General features: G+C 39.4%; 1 protein-coding gene across 1 annotated transcript in view; it reads right to left on the bottom strand.

Annotated features, from left to right (window-relative positions):
• LOC140235887 (uncharacterized) overlaps window positions 1-24,222 on the bottom strand; it is a 44,388-nt gene extending 20,166 nt beyond the window's left edge. Inside the window, exons 1-4 of the mRNA XM_072315907.1 lie at window positions 24,046-24,222; window positions 10,916-11,006; window positions 10,205-10,307; window positions 580-712 (exon numbers count right to left, since the gene is read on the bottom strand). Of these exons, the coding sequence (XP_072172008.1) occupies window positions 580-712; window positions 10,205-10,307; window positions 10,916-11,006; window positions 24,046-24,088 (370 nt within the window). The 5' untranslated portion in view covers window positions 24,089-24,222. The remainder of the gene's footprint in view (window positions 1-579; window positions 713-10,204; window positions 10,308-10,915; window positions 11,007-24,045) is intronic.
• Window positions 24,223-24,650: the final 428 nt, after the last annotated feature.

Genomic DNA, 24,650 nt, shown 5'->3' with positions numbered 1-24,650 from the left:
TGAAATTTGACTAACTACATTGCTACATTTGGTAATCCATTCAATTCTCCCAAATTCCCCCTTTTGTCTCACAAGCAGAGTCTACTTTGCCACACAGATCTCATGGACATGAGTTGGAACACGATGTCTGCCACTGAAGTCACATTTTATGTGTGTGTGTGTGTGTGCAATGACCCTCTTTTTAATTATTTAACAATATTCCCGCCATGGCATCTCCATGCACTTGGTTCTCCAGCATGAAAAATCTGACATACACAACCGAAGACATTTAAACTACAAACAACAAAAAGGATACACTCAGTGAGACAAAGTAATGTGGGTGAGTTTATCTCTGGCTCACAAATATATTATATGTTTGTATGTGTATATATTTTTTGTTTGATTCATAGGAAGCTAGCGACATAAGCTGATGTGTACACAGTGTAGACATCCTCCACTATCACCATTGTAAACTAACAGGTAAACTCTGCCATATTTTCTCACAGCAATTTCCCCCAAACGTCCCAAAACACCCAAACTTGAATAAAGTAAAATTTCTCAAGGACATTATATACTATACATCTTTCCTGGATATTATACCTTTGACTTTGTCTGCATCGTAGTCTTTTCTGAGTAGGGCCAGGAACTCGTTGTAGAACGCCTGTGACTGCTCCCCGGGCATGGCCTGGTGAAAGTCCGGTTTGTTTCCCTTCAGAACCGAGTAGAGCGTGAACTGTAAAAATACGCAAGGACAAAGACAAGCTGTGACAACCAGGGCAATCAGCAGGTACCTTACAATAGCACACAAGCTGCTGTACGAATTTCACACAATCCATCTGCCCAGTTGTATTTAATGCCAGAGACAAATCCCACTGATCATATTTCTGACCTGCTGAAGCATGCTTTCCTGACCCCTCACACTGTCATTTCTCATTGTTAATGAGTTATTGGGTCATCTAAATTACTGACATCATTTCATTAGGTTTTGGACCAACAGGATAACACAAGGCCATTCCATTTACACCAACCACGGTTCTAAGGAAACTTCACTACCATGAAGTTTCTAGTTTTAGAGTAACATGCTAAAGGCATGAACACAAACAAAAGCAGGGGGTGGGTGATGCAACTCCCAGCGGTGGCCCCTTGATTGCATTAATTATCAAAACGCAAATCATAACGACCTCTTCAGGGGCCCTTTGATCAATTGTAATTCTTTACCCTTCGAGATATCTCGACAAAGTACAGTTTACTTGTTCTACTGGGATGTGTTTTGGCCCTCAGTAGCCTTGCCACAAGGATCACCCTCCCCCCCCCCCCCCCCAAATGAGCCTTTTGAATCGGTTGTGTGAACTACAATGTTGCATTCCCTATTTTACCTTTAATTTCTGTCAAAACTGATTATACATGTACATCTTGAGAAATAAAAGTGAAAGGGTTAACTAGAGAAACACTCTGAAAGCACAGACCTCCACTGGCAGCTCATTTCACGACTGATCTTATTCTTCCATTGAGATCAGTGATTTCCACTCATATGGTACATGCATGCTGACAATTTAATCACCCAACATTTCCCAATATAGAAGCCTTTTGTTTACATCATCAGCCTCCGTATAACTGGCACTTCGTCCGAGCAAGGCACACACTTTAGTGCACATATATATGCAAACCTCAAATAAGTGCAGCTTGAACTCCCAAGTTCATTGACCCTATCTGCAAAAAGACCGAAAATCCTTTAAAAATTCATAAAAGTTCCTAAATCACTTAAAAAATCAAATCATCTGTTCCTTGTATCATTATCAACTTTTGCTGCAAGTTTCATCCAAATTCGTCTGCAACTTTTTGAGTTATTTTGCACACAGACAAAATGGACAATCGCCAATGAAAACATATAACCTCCTTCCTTGGCGGAGGTAGAAATAACACTACACTTCAAGCAACATTCTCTTAATGAAGTAGTTATGAAGCATACTCATCTAAAATTAAACATTGGTATACTTAACCACAGAGTAAAATCAGCATGCACAGATGTGTACATACTACACTGCCATGTGAAATCTTGTTTTGCAATGTCTGCTGCAGTTAGTACACGCACTTTGTACAACCAACATTGCAGTTGGTTGACGTAAGGCCCGAAAGTGTCACTGTGAGCTAGCTATCAATGGAAATCAATATGTGTGTAGGGTAAAAAGCTCAACTGACTGCATCTCTACCAATATCAGTCATTCCTTCTGTAATAAGCCAGTTCGGAGTTCCACTTTGCGCATGAGCAGAAACAAGGTCATTCGGACCAACAGGCATGTTGGTTTTTAAATTTACTGGGATAAGCATCTGTCATGTAATGATTATTCATGTAATCCTTATAAATACCGCTTGCCAGCACATCCACCTATCAGCAAAAGTGGTATTTGGCAATATCAATAGAAAGAGATTGTCAATACATCCAATGCAAAATAATGAAATGGATGCTTTCTCAAGTGTGAATTGACGGATCATTCTGCTCATCTGGTCTACGCAAGTTTATTCTTTGTTTGAACGGGATTGATGAATCCAATAAATTGTTACGTAAAGCTTATGCATTATGTCGCTCTGAAAACGAGTGAAGTGCCCCTAACCAACTGAGAAAAAAGAAAGGTCATTCGTACCAATGTGCCATGAGCTAACTCCGAACTGGCTTATTGCAGGCTCAGTGTTTGTTTGTTTGTTTGTTTTTCTCCTTTTTTTTTTTTGAAAGTGTCTTTTAACCTGGGAGTGCACCTCATACACGTAAGTATCTTGATTGACTGACAGTTTTGAGATTGCAACTGAGAAAGCATAGTTTTGTTGACACAAATGTACTTGGTATGGAGGGCCCCATGCATTTTTCAATGTAAATGCTCTCAAAATGCAACATACATCATTCCCACATGCTCATAAATGTGCATAATTTATATACTATAAAAACTGCTGGCAGCATGTCACCGTTGCTAAAGCAATATTGATGTACAAGTGTACTGACATAGGCTTCTATTTCATAAATTTCATAAATTTTTCGGGGCAAGGCCACTTTAGCCTTGGCTGTCTGGAAGTGCCCCATGCCTCCCCTTGAACCAGAGCCAGCCCAGTCGGAAGGCACTGAGGCCACAGCGGATCAGCCATGTAGGGGGGAAATCTCCCCACGACATCCAATCAAAGCACTCCAATCGAAATGCTTGATCTCGTCGCAAATAAGTGCCCAGAGGGGGCCAGGGGGTGCCCGCCTAGCTGAAAAAGAGACCCAATTTTTTATGTTCACAGATATTTGTACAGTAGTCCAATGCAACAAAATGACTGTCTGGGAGAATTCTAAATGAGGTGTGGCCAGGTGGACTGAGAAAAGGGGACACAAATTTCAGTCCAATAACCTACAGTACCTGGAAAACGAAAACTAATGGAATCTTGAGGGAAAACATGTGCTATGGTGTTAAACTCATAAGACTGGCCACTGCCAGACATTTTCGATGGTGACAAGAGCCCACCATACAATCAAAATTAGGGGCCCCAAACCTGAACTGGGTACTGTGAAAGTGGAAATTTTCGTGGTGTTGAAATTTTCGCGCATTTCGCGCAACCCAAAACTAGTGAAAAAATAAAAGCATGCGAATATTTTTGTTTGCCATATGTTCCAGTAGTTGATGTCTCGATTCTGCAGAATTAAAAACAAGCAAAACTCTTCTTACCCCAGAAATAAGTCATATAACCATGGACAACAGTTAATATTTCTTGTGGGGGGTTGAAAGGTTTTATTCAAGATGAGCATTACTATATAACTGGGGGTGGGGATGAGAACAATACATTGGGTGAGAATGATAAGGGCGTGAATGCCTCAAACACTATGGCTTTAGAGGCAACTGAAGACCATTGTCAGACGTGTGACTGCTAGGAGAGGAAAGGGGCTGAGGGTGATCTGACAACCCTCCCCCCTCCCCCCCCCCCCCCCCCCCCCCCACCACCACCATCACTTATGATACTCTGGTAGTAGTAAGTCATATAACCATGGACAATAGTGAATATTTCTTGTGGGTGTTTGAAAGGTTTTATTTCAGCGGAGGTTTAATACATAATTGAGGGTGGAGGTGAGAATAATTAGGTGTCTGGCAGATTCCATCCTCCATATCAAGTGTGTAGCAGAAGCTGGTGACATACATTGCCCATACATTGTATACAGAGCTCTGTACAACTTTGGACCATGCTAGATGATATTTCCTGAACATTAGTTTTAAGAAGTTGCATTTCCCTAGTTCAGTCTGGGAGTGGGGCATGTATTGGCAGGTGTTGGACTATATGCTGAATACAGTGTACATGTACCTTCGTTTCCCATGAGTTTCACATCAAAGAACATTGTGCATGTGTCTCAGATTTGGGCCCCTAGTTTTGAAAGCATTGTTATAGTGTAGCTGGCACTCCCTCGCCACTTCATACATTCTTTGCAATCTTGAGTAGTGGCCAACTACTTGTGTAACTTGTAACAATAAACATGCAGCATCTTTCCAAAAAGTTCAATCTAAAATGTCAATTCAGTATTTCTCCTGGCCCTCACGGCTACATTTATCACAGAGAATCTACCAATGTTCTTACCTTACTTTAATCTACGTCTGTACAATCTATACATAACTATACAACAACTACAAGAATTTTTCTCCTTTTTTTTTTCTTTTTTTTGGGGGGGGGGGCCACACAAGTATCTGACTGCTCATTACATGGCATTCACTACAAAATATGATTACATGCTTCCCTTTGAGTGTGCAATGCCATTTATGTAGCAGTTGTGGATACTGGTATTATTATAGCCCAATATGGCATCACTAACCATGTAATACTGTATACAGTATTCTCATGGGCCCTTCAACAAACTTGCAGTTTCACAAACAACAGCCAGTGAAAATTTTTAGTATTTTTACTCTTTTTCAAATATACACTGGTGTAGATATCTTAAGTCACAAACCAGCAGGATATATTCTTTGATATACAGCTGTACGGGTACTTGTACAACAGCATCTACCAGTAGACCAACATCAAGTTCTATTTTGTATTGGTCTTCCAGATGGACAAGTACACAAGACCCTGAGGAGGCCCTCCCATTTCAATTAATCATTATAGACTCCAATGTTGGTTTTGCCAGCTCAAGGGAATATCCATACTGGTACAAAGAAACGAAAAACCCTGACTTTGAACACTACCTGCAGACATGTGACATGAGCTTGCTGTATGTACAACATGTTCAGCCAATGAATAAAAATGTTGGCTGTACTACGCATTCACTTCCGGTGTGAAAGGATTATGACACACAGCGGCATCAATGGCATTTCTTTTTCTTTTTTAGGCAAAGATGGATTGCATTGGGCATATGTACACGTATATATGTAAGTGATTACTGGACACATGAATGGCTGCAGATGTTTAGCGGCAGTGTTTTTGTTATTTTGTTGCTTTGTTGTGTGAATCCATTCTTGAGCATCTTTCATGAACAAAACCAACAGAACATAGGAGCTCCTTGCTCACCTGACAGTCATGGTAAATTGGACCTTGATGCAACCTCCCCACGGTGCCCCCTAGGGTGAGCCATTTAACCTAATTGTATAGAGCTAGCTCTCCAGGGGCCCTACACATAATCATTATTCTTAGCATCTATGTCTTTATGAGACAAAGTACTGTACAACCAGGGAGGTGGAAGCCCCAGGGCAACCTACAAGACCACATGTATGCTACCAGTCAATACCCATGAGAAAGAGAGATGATGATGATAAAGTGGTTACCTTTCAAAATGAGGTCTCCCCCCCCCAAAAAAAAAAAAAAAAAAAAAAAATCAGGCCCACAGGGACCAACACTGGAGCAGCTTCAAACATGTTTCATCTTTGCTCTCTATCTGTATCAACATACAATCCAACAGAAAGATACAAGTGTACTTACTACTTATGGACATGAAGATGTTTATTGCTTTGGTCATTTGGGGCCCTGCTACAGTATGGGGCATTGCTTTGAGGGTTTTGTGTTTGGGACTGCCATGAGGAACACATTCAGGAACAATAACTTTGTATCTACTGCCCCTGAGAAAGATTCCTTTCAATGTAAAGTTTGGGGTCATCCCACGAGCCCTAAACCCACGAGTCATACAGCCCAGGAGTCACACAGCCCAGGAGCTTGACACTATGCAAATAAGGTCCATGAGTCTGACAGTAGGCAAACAAGGCCCACAGGTCTGACACTAGGCAAAAAAGAAAAAGGCCCATGGGCTATATGACTTGTGGGTGTCGGACTCGTGACATGCACCCATTTACGAGACCTTTGCTAAAAGGTTTACCCATGCACACAAAATATCTTGTTGCATAAAGCACACAAACCAAAATCATTATTTGTTCAATTAAAATGATCAACAGTGATGGAAAAAAAAAAGCACATGGTATGTTGCAGTGGAAATAATCTGTACTTTCAGAGCCATGATTTTAAATGCCCCACTAAGTGAAAGACATAAATTGTATGATCCCTACTACCCCACAGATACTGTAGGTTTACCTGTTCACACATGGTGCAACCAGTATACTAGGCTGTGCTATTTTTACTGGAAGCTTTAAGTCTCCCCCCCCCCCCAAAAAAAAAAACAAAAAAACAAAAACAAAAACCAAAACCAAAAAAAAAAAAAAAAAAACCCAACAACAACACAAGCATTCTTACCAAAATTTTGTGATACTGGCTATGAATAACTCATTGAGATTTTGATAATAAAACTGACCTCTACTGTATGAACTAAGATATGTACATTTATGATACATGTGTGTGTGAATGTGTGTGTGTACATGAACACAGTATATCCCCCAGTGTCAGGATTTTACCGTTTTTTCAACATATCTCTCATTCAATGAATACAATCAGGGCATATGAAGATGCCCTGTGCAATTCAAAATCCACACAACTCTTCAATTTTATTTATGAGCAAATTTAGAGAAGAAATGTAGATTTGTGATTTTTTTTTAAATACATAATTGTTGTAGCCATACTGTACATAGTATAAGTACATTAGCTTCATCCCTACTGCCTCTGACAAAAAACAAAACCCAAAACAAAACAAAGATGAAAAGATGCATTTCAATATAATTTCCATGGGTAGCAAACAAGAGCAATACTCCTTCTGTGTGCAATTACAATACCTTAATCACCACTCCAGAAATGTATCTTTTGTGTATTTTATCCACAAATCTTTTTTTTTTTCTATCTGTTTTGAAGAAAAAAAAAATAATTTGTCAAAGAATATTCTTTTTGTAACAATGCACTTCAAATTCATGAAATTCTTCTGTCAGGGTGCTTTCATTGCAACTGACTGACAAGTTGCCCTATGTTGACGTAAATAAGCACTGACTTGATCAGTGTTTTACAAAGTTGTAGTAGTAGCCATGATAAAAATCATGGGCATACATACTCGAGCAGGATTCGAACCTACATTGTACGACCTCCTGTCCGGTGATCAGGAAGTCGTATGTTCGAATCCTGTTCGAGTATGTATGCCCATGATTTCTATCATAGCTGCTACTAAAACACTAATCAATTCAGTGCTTATTTACTGTACAACGATGTAGGGCAATTAGTCAATCAGTTGCAACAATGCACTTTATTACAAAAGTTTGCTCTGGGCGCCCTATTCCTAACCCATCATTCATTGTACAAAAACAAGGTGCTTTTCATTTCAGTTTTGGTATAAGAATTTTACCCCAGGTGGCTGTGTAAAGAAATGCAGTTACCTTATGCACACAGCACCTCCAATTATCAAACGTATGGCCCAAGTATATTTTCTGAAGTAAACATATCATTTTCCCTGACCTCTGCATTAACTGGTGCCAAAATATTTTGGGCAAATCTTTTGGGTAAGTATACAGAGAACTATAGGACAATAAGTAATTCACAAACCCACGAGACATAATATCTCTCCAGTATAATACAGTACATGTAGATATTCTTCATATCATGCACACAGGGAAGTTCATACCACGGTAACAAGCTATTTAAAAAAAAAAAAAAAAAAAAAAAAGTGTCATACATTGTAACAGGGCCCATTGGCACAAGGAGTACTGACCCTGTACTATCGATTGAATAGCAAGTTATACAGTGTCTCTGGGTTGCAAGTACAGTGTAGGCATGCTACACCACACAAAATGCATCTGAGCCAACACTATCCCCTGCACACACTGCAAATACTATACCACAGCTCAAAAGAGGGCTGGGGGGCACTAATGCCTTAATGCTGCTACTGTGTGTGGGGGTACCCTGTCCCGTGTTATTTCTCAGGGGAAAGGGAACTGCCTTATTAGGGACGACACGTCACAATTTTGTCCAGGGGCACCACAGCCAGTGGAGAAGGGCATTAACTTGAGCTTTTGTAGCACAGGCCATTCACGGGTTTGTGCTGTATACAGTGTACATAGGGCTGATAGCACAGCTGTACTCACAATGCTACAGTGTACATACACTACCCTTGTGAGTACTACGCAGTGTAATGACCACCCCCCCCCCCCCCACAAACACACACATATAATACAAGACATTGATATACAGCTGTATGGTCCTTTTATTATAGTGACATGTGTACTCTTTTGATAGCCCCTTACAGTGCATTGTATGTACTGTAAAACGAGGAATTTTCATGTGCATTTTAATTTCGCGAATTTCGCGAGCGCCAAGATTCGCGAAATTAAAATGCACGCGAAAGTTCTTGTCTACACTATATGCACTGAATGCCAGTGGCAATTCGCGAAAATTTCACGCCACAAAAAAGGCCGTCAGCTCCAATTCGCGAAAAATTCATGCCGCGAATATATCATGTTTTACAGTATATATTTCTTTCATCAAAACTGTTTAACATTGTTTCCACACAAAGAAATGTGCTATAAATTCAACTGAGTGTTAAATTATGATTGGTCACTATTTCTATACCCTCATTCCTGCTTAGTCATTCTGAAAAAAAAAGAGGGTGGGGCTGTTAAGTTTTATTTCATAGAACATGTGCACCTTGACACCTAGAGATAGGCACTCAAGTTTGCTGATCTGTCTGCACAGAATACGATAGAATGGCAATTCTGTAATCTTGACACGATGTCTATTAAATATGAGCATTGTACATGAGACTGGCAACAACAGTAACAACGTGAATACATACTGATTACCCAAAGCAATAATTGTACCATAAACATTAGCGATTATTTCTGTGGAAACTGCATGATATGAGGAGTGTTAGTTTTCCTGGTATGCCATCATTTCCATCAATCTCTACCAATGCCAAGGGTAGTGTAGCAGATTCCCATCTGAAAAGATTTCAAAGAACTCATTCAAGTTTTGATTACTGTATTTTAAGGACAAGGCAATCACTCAAAACCACTAAATTTCATTGACATGAACTTTGTAAATGGAGGCCATCCTTTGCAAAAGGTGGAGGCATTCCAGGCAATTATGAATGGTACAAGTAGGAGTGCTTTCCTGAGTTTTCTTTTTCCTTAAGAAACTGAAATATTTTTAGCGAATTGGAAGTATTTTTTGCTCAGTATTTGCACTGCTTAATCATCACCGAATGCTAATGTATGAGCGACCCCTAAGGACAATTCCAAAGAGGCGCCCATATCCTCTAATCATGCAGCTTATAAGAAAACATGACTATTTAACAAATTCATGGTAACCGGGGCCCCATCCCAACTCAGTACCCCCTCCGGAGCCAAGGGGGGGCCACCACTGCTGCTGTCATCAACGACTAATGTTCTTATACCTCCAAGAGTAACTAAATATACTGGTTGTACAGCTTGGCTATACTATTTGTGGATCTAGGGGAGATGATGCAAACATACAGTTTATGGCCCATGGGGCCCTGCTCTTGAGCTATATGTGCTATTGAGGACATCTGTACCACATGAAACAAGTGGGTATTTCCCACTCACACAAATGACTCCTGCTCATTTTGGTCCAAATCTCACCTTGGGTTTGAAAGAATATACAAATGTTGAGGAAAAAAAAAAGAAAACTCAACAACAAAATGAAAAGCAGCAACAAAACAAGTAAAACATATTTGCCTCCCCCCCCCCCCCCCAAAAAAAAAAAGAACAATTAATTTTGAGAAACTCTGAATATTTCTATGCAGGAAACGCATTCCTACACAACAACCCACTGTAACACAAAAAAAAAAAAAAAAAAAAAAAAATGACACTGACTACCACCTGTACAACGAATGACCCACCTGACTGACACACAATATTTCCAGCTGCTTATCTTTGACGCTCTTGGTCCATCTCTTCTCGTTATCATCATCAAACAGCCGCAGATTCAAAATTTTCCTGGCTCTGTAAAAATACAAACAGCATTAAAAGAATATTAACATTGCACAAGATGAAATGCCTCCTCATATTAACATGGTGTATACTGGAGTATTATGTACATTAAACGAAAGTATTCCTTCACACTCTCTATCTGTACATTGTGTTACATTCTTTCTCTGTAATACTGGAAAGAAGGTTGAAACATTGAGCTATTATCCATTTAAAAATATCTAAAATTGCTATTAACAAGTCACACTACTTGTAAGATGCCTCAATGAATTCATTTTGTTGCTATTGGTAAAATGTTACCCAGCCAATTCCATTCAACAAGCTTTCTATGGAAATTATGCTGTATGTCTTTATATCATAGCTGTTTATTTTTCTTTTTACTATACATGTAGCTGACATGTGAATAGATTGCAAGTACAAAACTGACAAAGAAACACATCTCTGTATATCAAAAGAACTTAATTCAAAACTAAATTTACTTTTCAGCAAAGTACAAATGATTTGCTGGACAAAATATCCGGTGACAGATGTAAGGCGCCTCCTGAGACTGAAAGAAATTAATGAAATAAGGAGATAGATGAAGAGATATCTAGATATTTAGAGCATTTTAAAGTTGAACTTACAAGTACTCTCTTTCTTTTGGCGAATCATCTCTGGATATGCCCACCAGTATACATAGTCCTCTTCCAATGCTACTAACCAGCTCATCATCAACTGCAAGAGAGAGAAAAAAAATGGCATACAATATATTCAGACAGGCCCTTACATTATTGAAAACTATTGCTTTACTTTGCCCTTTTTTTTTTTTTTTTTTTTTGGTTTTTCATGCCAGTCTGGGCACTTCAATGATGGCCTCTGCTCACACTGGGTCAGGGTCATTAGCATGCAAAACTGAGGCCCCGTCATACATGTTCTCTCCAACGTTGAGCTCTGCCGTGCATTAAGCCAAATGGGCCAGAATAAAATATTACATGTAACAGCATGTACAGTATGCTTTTAGGTTTCCCTGCAAAAACACACATTTTTTTTCTTCATGAGTCAGATATTACAATAAACAGTACATTCTGTATGTGTTTGGACATACAGTATTGACATCCATTTACAATTGTATCCAGCACAACACTGATTTAACACACTCTCCATTAAGGGAAATGTTATTGTAATATTGACACATTGTATGGACTGCATTTTCATTAGAATTGAAAGCATAATATTCAGTGCAATACAGACCTTTGAAGCATTTGCTGTCTTATCACTATTAAATGCTTCAGGAGTGTGATTATAATCTGAACAGAAATTATCCTCTACATCTTTGTTAGATTCGGAAAAATTGTATCATTCTAGTACTGTCAAAACATTAAGAAAGCTTTTTGGTGTGTTAACCCAGACTTCCCAACTTTTCTAACTAAAAAAATAGGGAAAATTTGCCCCCCCCCCCCAAAAAAAAAAATAAATAAATAAATAAATAAATAAAAGGGAAAGAAGAGCAATTCCATTAGAGGTACAGAGTAAAATCATCAAGAAAGATAGGAAACTCCTCAAAACAAGCAGAGAATGGTCAAAATTCAGATTCTTTCCTCCAAATTCGGAATGGTTGGGAGGTCTGGAAACCAGATCAAATGCAGAGTGAGGCTCTAGAAATCAGGCGCTAAGCACACAGGTGTGTACGCAGAGGGGGTCATGAGGCCACTTGAGAGCAGCAGCAGGTGATATGAACCCGCCCGCCTCTTCAAGATGGCTCGCGCTCCTCCACCATCAATCAAGCCGGTGTCCATATCTCTTATAACAATGACCCTTGACCATCTTCATATACACATGTATGAACAATGTACAAAGTTCTTTGATATCATAACTGCTATCAACTGGACACATATTTCTCAAAGACTGCTGAGTTATTTTTTTTAATTGAAATGATGAAAGATTTCATGAGGCACTAGGGTCTTGCTACTGTAGAGGGAGCACATTTGAACTCAATTCCAAGATCATCCACAGAGCCCTAGTATAGATTAGAAATAAAATCTCTACAAAGTGCATGCAAATACAGCTGAATGCAAGTCTGTCAACAGTGAAATATTTGATTCCATTTTGTATGTGCATATCCTATGTGTATATTGTACATTATACAGTGTACAAATGCTGACCACTATTTTCTTCAGTCTAAGATGTGAGCAAAACCACTTTTCTTATCTTGCTAATAATGTACATAGAAAATAGCATGCTGTATCAGAAATTTTGACTTCAAAGAAAACAAAAATAGTTTGGGCAAATTACATGCACACTGGAGCTTCCAAAGAAATTAAATTTATTATACACTTACTGAATACGTTTAGCAAATCAAATTTTTCGCGAATTGGAACTTTAAAACAATTTTGGGAGTGGTTAAAGGGACTGTACAGTACTGGTTGAGGTGGGGATTCATGTTTTGAACATTCCCAGGTGAGATAATGAGAAACCTAAGTACGAAATATGAAAGAGCATGTAATTTTAAAAAGGATTCAATGTTTATTTGATGAAAATTGGTTTACACATGGCTGAGATATCCGAAACAGTGACAATAATAAAAGGCGACAGGCCACGCCTTTATTATGTTCTCTTTGTTTCACCTTGTTTTTGGATATCTCAGCCATTTCAAAACCGATTTTCATCTTGAAATAAACTTTTGATACCCCTTAGAATTGCATGCTCTTTGACATCTCATAGAGTGGTTTCTGAATATCTCTCAAAACATTAAAAGCTAAATCCTCACCTCAACCAGAACTGTACAAACCCTTTAAATTTGGATTGTGGGGCACACTGACAGTACTGAACGGAGAAATGCATTCACATTCATGTCAGCTGTAAATTTGCAAATAGCACCCAACTCGCGAAATTCTTGAAAATAAAAAATCACGAAATATTTGGAGCATACGGTACATGTACCTTACGCAATCTCCCAGTGATGCTCCTCAGAGGTATACAGTGCATACAAACTACAGTACAGAACAGTACATCATATCAAATTTCAACATGTACACATGTACACAATAAACGTATTTAGAGGCCCCGGGAACATTTGTCCTGGTCTACCTACAGTGTATACTACAAGATTCATCTACATGTACATACGTATCTACACACTATGGAATTCCTTATCCTACTTTTGTATGGAACAAATTTATGCTTGGTATCTATCAGGCAGCAGCTCTCAAGAGCCCCATCCCTGGGCCCAATTGGGACATCCTGTATACATGTTGTTTAGTACAATGTACATCCTCTGTCATACATAATGTACATTGTGTACCTACCCCACTGGATAATTCCTGCCAAGTTCAGCTGAAATCTGGTCATACATTGTGGAGATGATGAAAAGGTACCATATACATAAACTGTGCATGGTTTTGTTTTTTTTTTTTCTTCTTTTCCTTCTTCTTTTGACTTCCCCTTGGGGTTCTATGGGATACCCCTAGAATGACCAGAACCAATACAAAGTATCTCATCTTTTACCTTCCATCAAGTTGTACAGTAGGTGTCTACACTATATTATATGCAGTACACATGAGGTAAAATACTCATGGCACACTGTAATAAGAAGAGGTGCACGTCACAAGTTCAACACCCACATATCATACGGCTTGTGAGTCATACAGCCCACAAGTTATACAACCCATGAGTCATACAGCACATGAGTTCAGCACTAAGCGAACAAGGCCCATGAGACCGACACATTAAGCCCTGTGTTGTAATGTTGAACTCATGGGCTGTTTTTTTCCTAGTGTCAAACTAATGGGCTGTATGACTCGTAGGCTATATATGACTCATGGACCTTTCTTCAACGTCAAACTCCTAGGCTGTATGGCTTGTGGATGTTGGTCTCCTGGGATGACCCCATAGGCAGATAGAAATGTAGATAACTACATGTAGATTTACATGTACAAACAAACCAGTGGATAGTATTCCAAAATTGACACAATCACTCTCCCCAGCCTCACTTTACAGTACAATTTGTAGGTATACAAGTGTGTAGGTTACAGTATCTTTATGGAAACCTGAATCATGCATGTAAATCATGATCATAATGGAATTTTCCACTATGACAGTGAGTGGTGAGAGATAAAACGACCCCCCTCCCCCCCCCCCCCCAAAAAAAAAAGAACTCCAGTGGGTCCAAGACTCACCTGAGTATCGTAAGTTCACTTCCACACATTCTCTTGCAGACTATATCAAACCTAAAAAGTAGAATGTAGCAAACTTGGGGAGCTTTTTTTTTGGGGGGGGGGGGGGGTTCCTGGGAGACATGGTGTCCTTTTGAGTTGATTCTACATGTATCACACTGGCAATAATACTTGCTAGGTTTGTAGAAAGAAAATGTATGCATTCTCAAAAAGAAAAAGATCAAAATGTGAAAACTGTTCTGCAATTTATTCAAAGCATGGGGGCACCCCTTGATTTGCCATACAAAACAACAACAACAACAACAACAACTTTACACACACCAATGTCATAACTTGGACTAAATCATTTCTTGTTATAATGATCTACATTTTTCAAAAGATTCTCTAATTCTAGAGCTTTGGGCACCACAGGGGTTCCCAGACTGCATGGCACCCATTTGGCAGTCACCATGTGCTTTGTTTGTTCCATCATCCGCTACTGTTTGGTGAAAATTTGACCACACACTTGTCAAACCTTAATTTGGTACTGGCCCCTGAGTAATCATCCCTGGATCTGCCATGAATAAGCTTGAAAGTAATGTTATGCACTGAATAATGTGTTGCTAAAAATATTTCTGCTTCAGTAGAAGAACATTTGTATTCAAGGTTCTCTACTTTTGGGGCTTTGACTCTTGTTCAAATCTGTTATTACCCTACTTGCCATGTTGAGTGACAAAATCTGAAAATGCCATTTCAGGAAGATGAAAAGATGGAAATGTGAGAAAAATGGCCACCTCTTTGCAGGCCTCGAATTAAGCGACGGCCACCGACGGCCATGGCCGTCGGTGCCCCTCTCGTTGGCCGCAATGCCTCTTTTTCCTTGATCAAAGTTACGGCCAAAAAAAAATGTGCCCTTTTTCTTGTGGCCGTGGTGCCCTTTTAGAATGAAAGTTATTATTTATGACATATAATATGCCCTTTCTCAAAGTCTACACTTTAATAAGCTTGAACAACTTTCCTGATCTCAAATATCATACCTTCAGTTCACTCGCGTCCCAATATATCTGATTCAAACTCAAACTTTCCGAGATACGAGACGACGTGTAGAAGTCTACGTACATGTACGCCCGACCGGCTTTAACCGTCCCAACTGCCTCCGCAGCGCAGCGGCCATAGAGTTACTAGCTAGGCAGCGGCGGGCCGGAGCAAGTGGTCACAAGCCAAAAACAAAAAAAAATGCCAGACCTGTCGGACGGCTGCGAGCATTGCCATCTCTCTCACTCTGCATTCATCCGCCCGCATGCTCAAAGCAAAATGGCGCTGGAAGTGCTCCAAAGCGAGCGCGGCGTACGCGTTGAGAACATACTGTATTACAGAACCTACATCGTATTGCGTATGGCCTACTGCCTAACGTCGTCTGCTGCGGAGAGATCTTATGCGTGCGTGCGCTGCTGGAGTGTAGCAGCACGGTCGATAGCATACAGCTCTATGGGGCATTCACATCACGTATAAACACCCAACATGCCCTTTCCAATGTGGCCTTGGTGCCCCTCTGACTGACCGAAGTGCCCTGACCTCTTGGAAAAAGTGCCCTTTTCTAAATGGCCTTGCCCCTCCAAAATCCTATTTCGAGGCCTGTCTTTGTTCCCCCAACCTACCGTGGTACATTGCAAGCCTCCTGAAAGACACTCCTGGATGTTGGTAGAAATAATCTAAAATTGCACTCATAAATATTGTAGTATACAGCTCCATCATTTCTAGCTTTAGAGAACAAGGTGTTAAATTATTCTTTAATTTGTGGTCTTGAGGGCCCCAACTGCACTGTGCACATATGAACAAACTGTGATTCTATCACCCTAGGACTGCTAAAACTGCAACAAATCCAAAATAAGCAATGACCCTGCTGAAACTTTAGACTAGACAATAAATTTATGAACTGAGAGAATAGTCTGGAAGTCTGCGTCTACTCGCTGTAGGACAAAAGCTTTGATCCCTCTGAGCTACTGGGGCCACATTTGTTATTAAACAGTGCATGTCAGCCTGATGCATTCAAATGGGTTGGACTCAAAGGGGCCTCTTGAAACGCCCCCAGCCAGTTTAATTTACCCCATGGAGCCCATCCACCAAACTTGGTCAGTTGGGTGCACAAACATAATAGAGATATGAAAGCTGACAAAATATCTGGCTGGGGAAAAGAGGTGGCAGACTGCTCCCCTTGGACCCCAAAAATACCCCGATGGGCATAATTTACCCCATGGAGCCAATGGACAAAACCCGGGCAGAAGACAGTAATATGGGTGTACATAATAAAAATACCAAAAGCTGATAGAATATCTGGTCAGGAAAGCAGTTGCCCATGGTTAGGGCCATGAGTCTGACATGAGGCAAACAGGGTACAGTATAGAGTCTAACGTTCACTATAACACACGGCTTAATGTATGCAGTTTCAGTCTCATGGGCCTTTCTTGTCTACAAAATGTGTGTACATAGTGTTGGACTCATAGGCCTTGTTTGCCCAGTGTTAGACTTGTGGGCCATATTTGCTTACCGTCAGACTCATGGGCCTTATTTGCCTAGTGTAGAGCTCATCTAGACTGTATGACTAATGGACCTTTTCTTTAATGTTTACAAACAGTGTAGCTCGTGGGTTGTACAATGTATGACTTGTGGGTGTCAGGCTCGTGGAATGACCTAACTTTAGTGTTTCTACATCTTGTACATGTACTCGGTATGTGCAGAAGAGTTCAACTTCAAGCAGCAAATTCATAGAAATTAACAGCAATGTACAGTGTTTAACTGTACATTGGTATGAGATACTGGTAGGTCACTTTCGATGCAAGTTACGTTTAAGTGGCAATGAAATTACCTTATCATTTCCACAAGTTTTACTGTGCAGGAATTTGTTATAATGGCAAACCAATGAAACTCCTTCAGTGAGCCGGTTCTATTGATGTCATTTTTTAATCATTCAAGGTTGTCCTGTATAGTCTATTCCACTTGGCTGATTGCATGCCTGTCTAGATCTGTTTTTCAGTCATTAATTTTATATCATATTTATCTCATGAAAACCTACCTGTATTACAGTCAGTGGCAAAGTTTTAAGTTTTCATTTAGTTTGAAACATCAGACAAATTCAGTCAGTTTAATTGAATATGTCTGCCCCATTTGGGACAATTACAAATACAAAGTTCAACTTGATTTTACATATAATATATTTACTTCAGAGACTTTGAGAGAATAATGTTTAGTGTTTGATTGTACACAGAAGTTGATTGGGTACATGTTTATGTCTATGGTATCACCTTTACTGTTTACTGAAGGCAATTAAGTCAGGCATCTACATGTATGAATGCCTATCAAATTGCAGAAGATTAAGAAAAACAAACAAAGAAAAATGAAGCAAAATCAGGGATTTGTTCTAAACTCAGTAATGCATTTTTAAAGATCAAGGATGTGCAATGAATGAATTGCTTTATACAGTATACTAATGACAATTTTTTTTCAGTTGTATTCTACAAGGTAAATTCATACGTACAGTGTAGAATTCAATTAGAATTCAATCAAAATTCAATTAGAAAGCTTATTCCCATGAAATAACATACATTGTACCAGTTGAGAATTGCTAAAGAAGAAACCATATAATTTATATCAAACATGAAAAGACAGTAATGCCACATTTTTTCCATTTTACATCAGGTTCATTTGTTCTTTGAATGGAGAAAATGGCATAGACTTATTGTCATTAAGACTATTTAAAAAGTGGTATTATCCCCATAACAAATGAAACACTGTCAAAGTGGGAAATAGTCCTACATAAATTGAAGCATTACAGCTTGTTCATATTCTAATGTTTGTCTCCCTAAGACTGTAGATGCCGTACAATGATATCATATTCAACAAGAAATGCTACAGAAAATTCACTGCTTTGTCACCGGTATATCGACAAACCTTGAATTACTGGTATGATATCAAAGCTGAAAATAACTCTGAGACCTCAAAGTCAATTACAGTGTACACGCTCGGATATCACGATACCAAAACCAAGAGACGTACAATTCACACATACAAGGATTTTTTTTTTTTTCTGACTTGTGCTTATTCAGTGGGCAGGCAAGAAAGTCAGTATACACTGTAAACAAAAAAGGAACAAAAGTTGATCAGAGCTGCAACAACCAACATTGAAAAACGTGTGAGAAAGTATGCAACATGGAAGAATGATGATAAACTTCTGGCACATTCAAGTTGTTTGGACTTTGTTATCAAGGAAGTGAAATATCACGGAATTTGCCATTCAAGCTCTCACTCGGAGGCAAGGGCAACACCTCTTGCTATTGCTGAACTGCAATTACGGAAACAGAAACAACATGATTCCGCACTTGCTGACAGACATCAATGTTCAGTATCGAGCACTCTTGAATGAGTTGTTTGGGGAAGATGATTTTGGAGATGCTCCAACAACGGCACAAATGTTGGGAGTTAAAAGCTATCAAAGCAATTTGATAATTGCATCTTAGTCACCAGGACAGGGATGTCTAAGAGGGGAGACATCATCTACCACTAGAGTTCTCTTCTATAACTGAAGAGGAAGCTTTCCTTTATAGGCAATCTGATCAAGTCTTGCATAACCAAATCAGAAATGTATAGCTTTCTGCACTTTGAGTAGCTACATTTATATCTGTAAGGCTACAAAAAGAAATTTATCTACCTGAAAATCTGACTCCGGCAGAGGGTACAAAGGTGAAGTGAATGTACCCAGATGAAGTCACTGACTTTTTCAAAATTTGATTGATGGCCTTGAGCAAGGAGCTACAACCTATCTGCTATTTAAAACCAATAGTGAATCAACTCTGTCAGTCAAGATGCTGTATGTGGTATAACTTCAGGCCAGAAGAAACCAAGGACACACCTGTTGATTGGCATGGTATGTATACCAAGTAGTTAAGAGTCTTACTGAGAGCAGGAAAGTGGAAAATTAATGAACAGGCTTGGTCATTGTATTTCCTACCATGCAGCAGAATATTAGCATTGGAGTTGACATTTGGAGCAAGTAAAGATGAGAATATAACTCCCAACAGAATGGATGTGGAAACTAATCGTGGAACAGGTACTGCATGGGATAATTTTGACAGATTCATTGAGACACATAGTGGCAAGGATGCGTTGCATGGAACAGAAGGTGTAGTTTATCAAATAAAGTTTGATTCTACCAGCACAAGTGAAATCACTAAATTCAAGTGAAATCACTAAATTTTTGCCAGCTGAGCCTAAGATACAAAATTGTATGCCAGTTGCATCCAGATCCTCAGCCTCTCCCTGAACTCCTATGTTTATCATCTGGCAAAACATCAAACCTCTAAGCACTAGCATTCCACACATCTGCCTCTGACTGTCTTGTCATTGCACCCGGTTGCTGTCAGTTCTTGGATCTTATGCTGAAATTTACAAAGATACATCAGTATGAAACAGATGTACACAAAACCATCGGCACTTCACTTTGTACAGCTCTACCAGGCTACATGTGTATCATGCCTTTACATGGTGTGATTATACTGCCTCATTCAGTCGAAAGAATAAAGTAAAACCACCGAAGCATCTTCAGGTAGGTCCTCAAACTCACTCAGTTTGCTTTGAGACACCTATAGGACAAGAGACTAAACTCAAGGACGACACTGCTGTCGAGAGAAGACTAAAAAAGAGTCTGTTTGTGAGATGCATGGCCAGAAGAAAGTGAAACCAATGAACAAAGCTCCCTTCCAGTTGTTCTTGGAGAAGGACAAACCAGAGAAAGAACAACAACATCTTTTCAAGTGTGTAAAAGTTGGACAGGGCTCTACAGAGTTGTAGATACCTCCATGCTCTGAAGTACTCCTGCAGAAGATAAAACAAACCCATCTTGTTGCAAAGCAGTGGCTACCATCAACAGAGAGTGAGTAGCCATCACTAACACAAATGTGGAAAGGCGTATTTTACTGGTTCATACCACGTCCGGTAGTTTGAAGGGATACATCGATCACCATCATTTAACATTGTTTGCAAAGAAGTCGAAATTATGGAGAGTGATGGTGAAGGTGTTGTAGGTGTTCAGAGTTGATCAACACACAATCCTTCCTAATGAAAAGAACAGGTTCGAAAAGGACTGTTCCCATGTCTATGAAATGTTGAATTCCTGTCAATAACTTGCTACTTTTATAGTTTAAATTTATCTACTAAAAATTAGTATTAAAAAATGGAAGCATAGTCTCAGATTGTTATTATACAATTGTTGTTTTGAGTGAAGTTTATGACACATTCATGATCAATCATTTTTCAATGCAAATAAATAGTTTGTAGAAGAGGTGATGTTATTCACTGTTTCTGTACTTCTACAAACTGAAGATTAACTTAAGATTATTTTGGAGTCACATACAATTTTAGCAATCACACTGTATTCTGCATACAAAGTACTGTAGCACTTCATGGAAAAAAAATGGAAAAAAAAACTATTGACCTACACTTTATGGCTTTGGCACTTCTACATCGCAAAGGGGTCAAGATTTTGGGGTTTTTTCATTGGTGTTCCTTTAGTTCTGTTTGTTTGTTTGCTAGCTTGTTTGTTGTTGTTGGTTTTTGTTTTTGTTTTTGTTTTTGTTTTGTTTTTGTTTCAGAAAACAATAGGAGATGTGTATTCAATGCATTACAGAAATATGAAAGGCCATCATGCCCCACCCCAAGATGAAAAAAAAAAATGGCAATAAAAATCTTGACATTTCTTCTGTATTTAGTATTTACACTTCCAAAATCTACTTATCTATCAAAAACCTTATTAAAGATCACAAATGTAAACTGGTTATTAACTGGATTTCACTGAATCTGAATTAGAGTCCCACAAAGAATGAGTTGTTTTAAAATTAAAGCAACTACATGTACATAAAATATTGATGTCAATATCAAAGCTTCCTGACATTAGATCTGATTAAACTTTACATTCAGGAGTGATTGGAACTTCTTTTTATTTCCTGTGATTTAGGAGCAATTTGGTTTTGTGGAATTCTGCTGAGATATCTACATGTATATGCAAGAACATTGTACATTAGCACATTTGTTGTTGTTGTTTGTTGTTGTTTTTTTTTGGGGGGAGGGGTATTTAACCCCCCCAAGAGGAGTGTGGTTAAACCTTTAAATGGGGTAAATTGAGTAGGTCACAGGCTCTTGAGCTCTCACTCTTTTTACTGCATATTGTATAGACAGAAAAATCTAGAGGTCTAGAGGAGTATTACAGATCGTAATAAAAGTTTTGTTTTTACTTTAACAGTCGTCCTCCAGAGACATATCAGAGGGAATTACATGAAGCCAGACATAGTCTTCATCGAACATATCCCCAGACGACAAGATAAAGACAGATCTTTTGGTCAAACCACGATAAATTTTTATTGCAGTAGCGCTGATTCTGTTTCAAGTTGCAAGCACTAAATGTTGAATACTAGAATATATCAAACATTAAATACTAGAATATATTAAAACATTAATTACAATGGACTAACGTCATTTACCACAAGGTTGTCACTTTTTATAAATACCATTAAAGATTACAGGTAAAACTGATAATTCATTCTTTAATGATCCTGTCATTTTGAAAGTTACCATTTTCACCTTTCTATTCCATGCAGTTTGTGATGGAGACAACCCATAAATTTATGGGGAAAATCATGTTTTGGGTATGATCTTCCATTTGGTGACCTCACGAGAGTACTTCCGTCGGGTCACCAGCATGCAGCTTACACGTTTCAATAATGCACCTGCATGAGCTGCATCAGCCCCGCATGCACAGCTACATGTACATGCGTGCGTGCCTTCAGGTTCTCAATCTAGGATCTACAGCTGTAGCTCCCAATGCACACATAACATAAGAAATTCACCAATCGCCAGTACTCTCATCGGGTCGCCACCAGACCGTCATGTTGTCACCGTCGAGCTGCCACCCTCATTTTCTCTCATTTTTTTTCAAAACACACCAGTCATTAAATGGTTCCACCCAGGGCCAATGCCGTACATGCCAAAGTTCAAAATGATATGTCATCTGACTTACACTAAATTTACATGTAACATAGCTTCAGAATATTGCCTGCTTGCCCATCCCATTTAAAAATGCTGTCTCATTCATTCAATCAACTCTCCATGTATTCACTATTAGTTAGCCCAGTCATCCACTGGAAATTGGAAATTGTGGAAGTTTTCGCGACAATGGCAATGCACATTAAAGTGAAAACAAAGTTCTGGTAAGGGCTTGAGAACCTGTCTGGCACCATTTCATATTTGCTTGCAATATATCGAAAGAGTCTACAAAGAAACTTACCTGGCTGACGCGGTTTGCCGGAATGATGAGTCGTTTTTGGAGTATTTTGAGAAAAATAATAAAAGTAGGTAGACCGACTTTTACATGTATTCCAGAAGGCTCAAGACTAACTCGGTCTCAGGGAAAACTCGACCCTATTTCAGACAATTTACACACAGTTCGTGATCGCCATTTTCATCAGTACTCTACGGGTACCAAACGAGGCCTTACTGAGCAGACAGGAAAGTGCGTGCTAATCCTGTACAAAACAAATGGACAGCGCGTGGTCCTCAAGCTTACTACTTTGAGTACTAGTATGTAGATACGCACATCACCTCAGTTGCTGAGACGCGCGGTCTTTGAAATTTTTGTTGTTGTTTATCAAGCGTCTTTGCTTGTTTTTAGAGGTGCTTGAGAGGCGCACACTAATTTTGCATGAGAGGCGCACACTAATTTTGCATGCGCGGCAAAGAGGTTTTTGATGCACGCGTTGTAACAACTCGGACCATTACTGCAAGTAGCCAGAACGCTACAATGTAGTTTATACAGGGCGTTCCCATATGCATAGAGGTCTAGTACATATGTACAACACTGTACAATCCAGAGGGACAACCACTACCGATACAACTCATCCCGCCGTCAACCAAAGCGAGGCCGAGTTATCCCCGAGTCCGAGTCTAGCCTGACCCCGTTCGGGTAAGTTCTGAGACTGAACGTTCTTGGTTAATATTTCCCATTTTCGTTGTTACCCTTCGAATATCTTGTTAGTTATTACAGCATTATTCCACACATTTCCTAGGCATACGTTCACATTTTGGAGCAAAACTCGACAACTTTTGCAGGCGTACCAGAACTTTGTTTGGGCTTTAACTTGTAATTTACTCTCAAATTTATTCAGTGTGTGGGTTAGTAGTGCCTAGTGGACAGCCCATTAAAGTTAATGTAGTCTATGTCTGATCTCTAACTTTAACGTTAGAATATTAGATAGAATCTAGGGCCTATGTGACATCCATTCATTATCATTAAAATCAATAATCACTGCATTATCACTAGACTATCAGGTAGGGCCTACATGCATGCTACCTACGTACACAGTCGACCTCGACAGTCAAGTCACTGTAGGCCTAGACTAAATGTAAATTAATGTAGGGAGTCCTAGAAGCCTCGACGTTACTTAGGCCTAGCTTGTAGTTGTAGCTACTACACCCACCCTCAGCCCTTGTCCTTGTACAGAAGTTGTAGTTTACATTTTACGACCGTATTCCTCGTCACAACCAACGGCTACAATAAGAAACAATCACTTGATACTTACCGGATACACTCGCTTTAGTGACCCGTTGTACAATCGCTCTCATCCTGAAAACGTTCAGTCTATAGTCAGCAATTCAACACCGTTATTTAGCAGCACATTTTCCAGTCAAAAGAACATCTGTTCATCCCCGTTTTAGTTCTGCCGTGTCCTTTCCTTACGCCAACATACCGTGTACAAATTCATATGATCGCGGAACAACAACACACTGTCGACGGTCGGTCTATCATGTACAGCTTGATAGTGTACTATCCATAGAGCATTTCACAGCTTGTAGCGATGTATTAAAACGCAACGCCAGCCAGTCGCGCTGCTGGCGCTATCCTAGCTTGCAGCATGGGAAACCTTGCACGCTTTATACGTATACGCACTGTACTGAACCATACACGCAAAACTGTGGCCAATAGTTCCATACTCTCACGCCATTTTAGGAATTAGATCTCTAAATCAAAAATTGATATTCACGGACAAAAATTATTGATATTTTTTGTATTTTGTTCGGTGAAATCGGTTTGAAAATTTAACTCTTAACCCAAAAATAGTTAATATGAGTAAGATTAATCTTGGTTCATCGCGGTTGTGTTGTCGGTTATTGAATGTTGACGAGC

This window comes from Diadema setosum, chromosome 1 (assembly GCF_964275005.1).
Source record: "Diadema setosum chromosome 1, eeDiaSeto1, whole genome shotgun sequence".
Classification (NCBI taxonomy): domain Eukaryota; kingdom Metazoa; phylum Echinodermata; class Echinoidea; order Diadematoida; family Diadematidae; genus Diadema; species Diadema setosum.
Note: the sequence above shows the minus strand (reverse complement) of the source record. Positions and strands in the feature narration are given on the sequence as shown.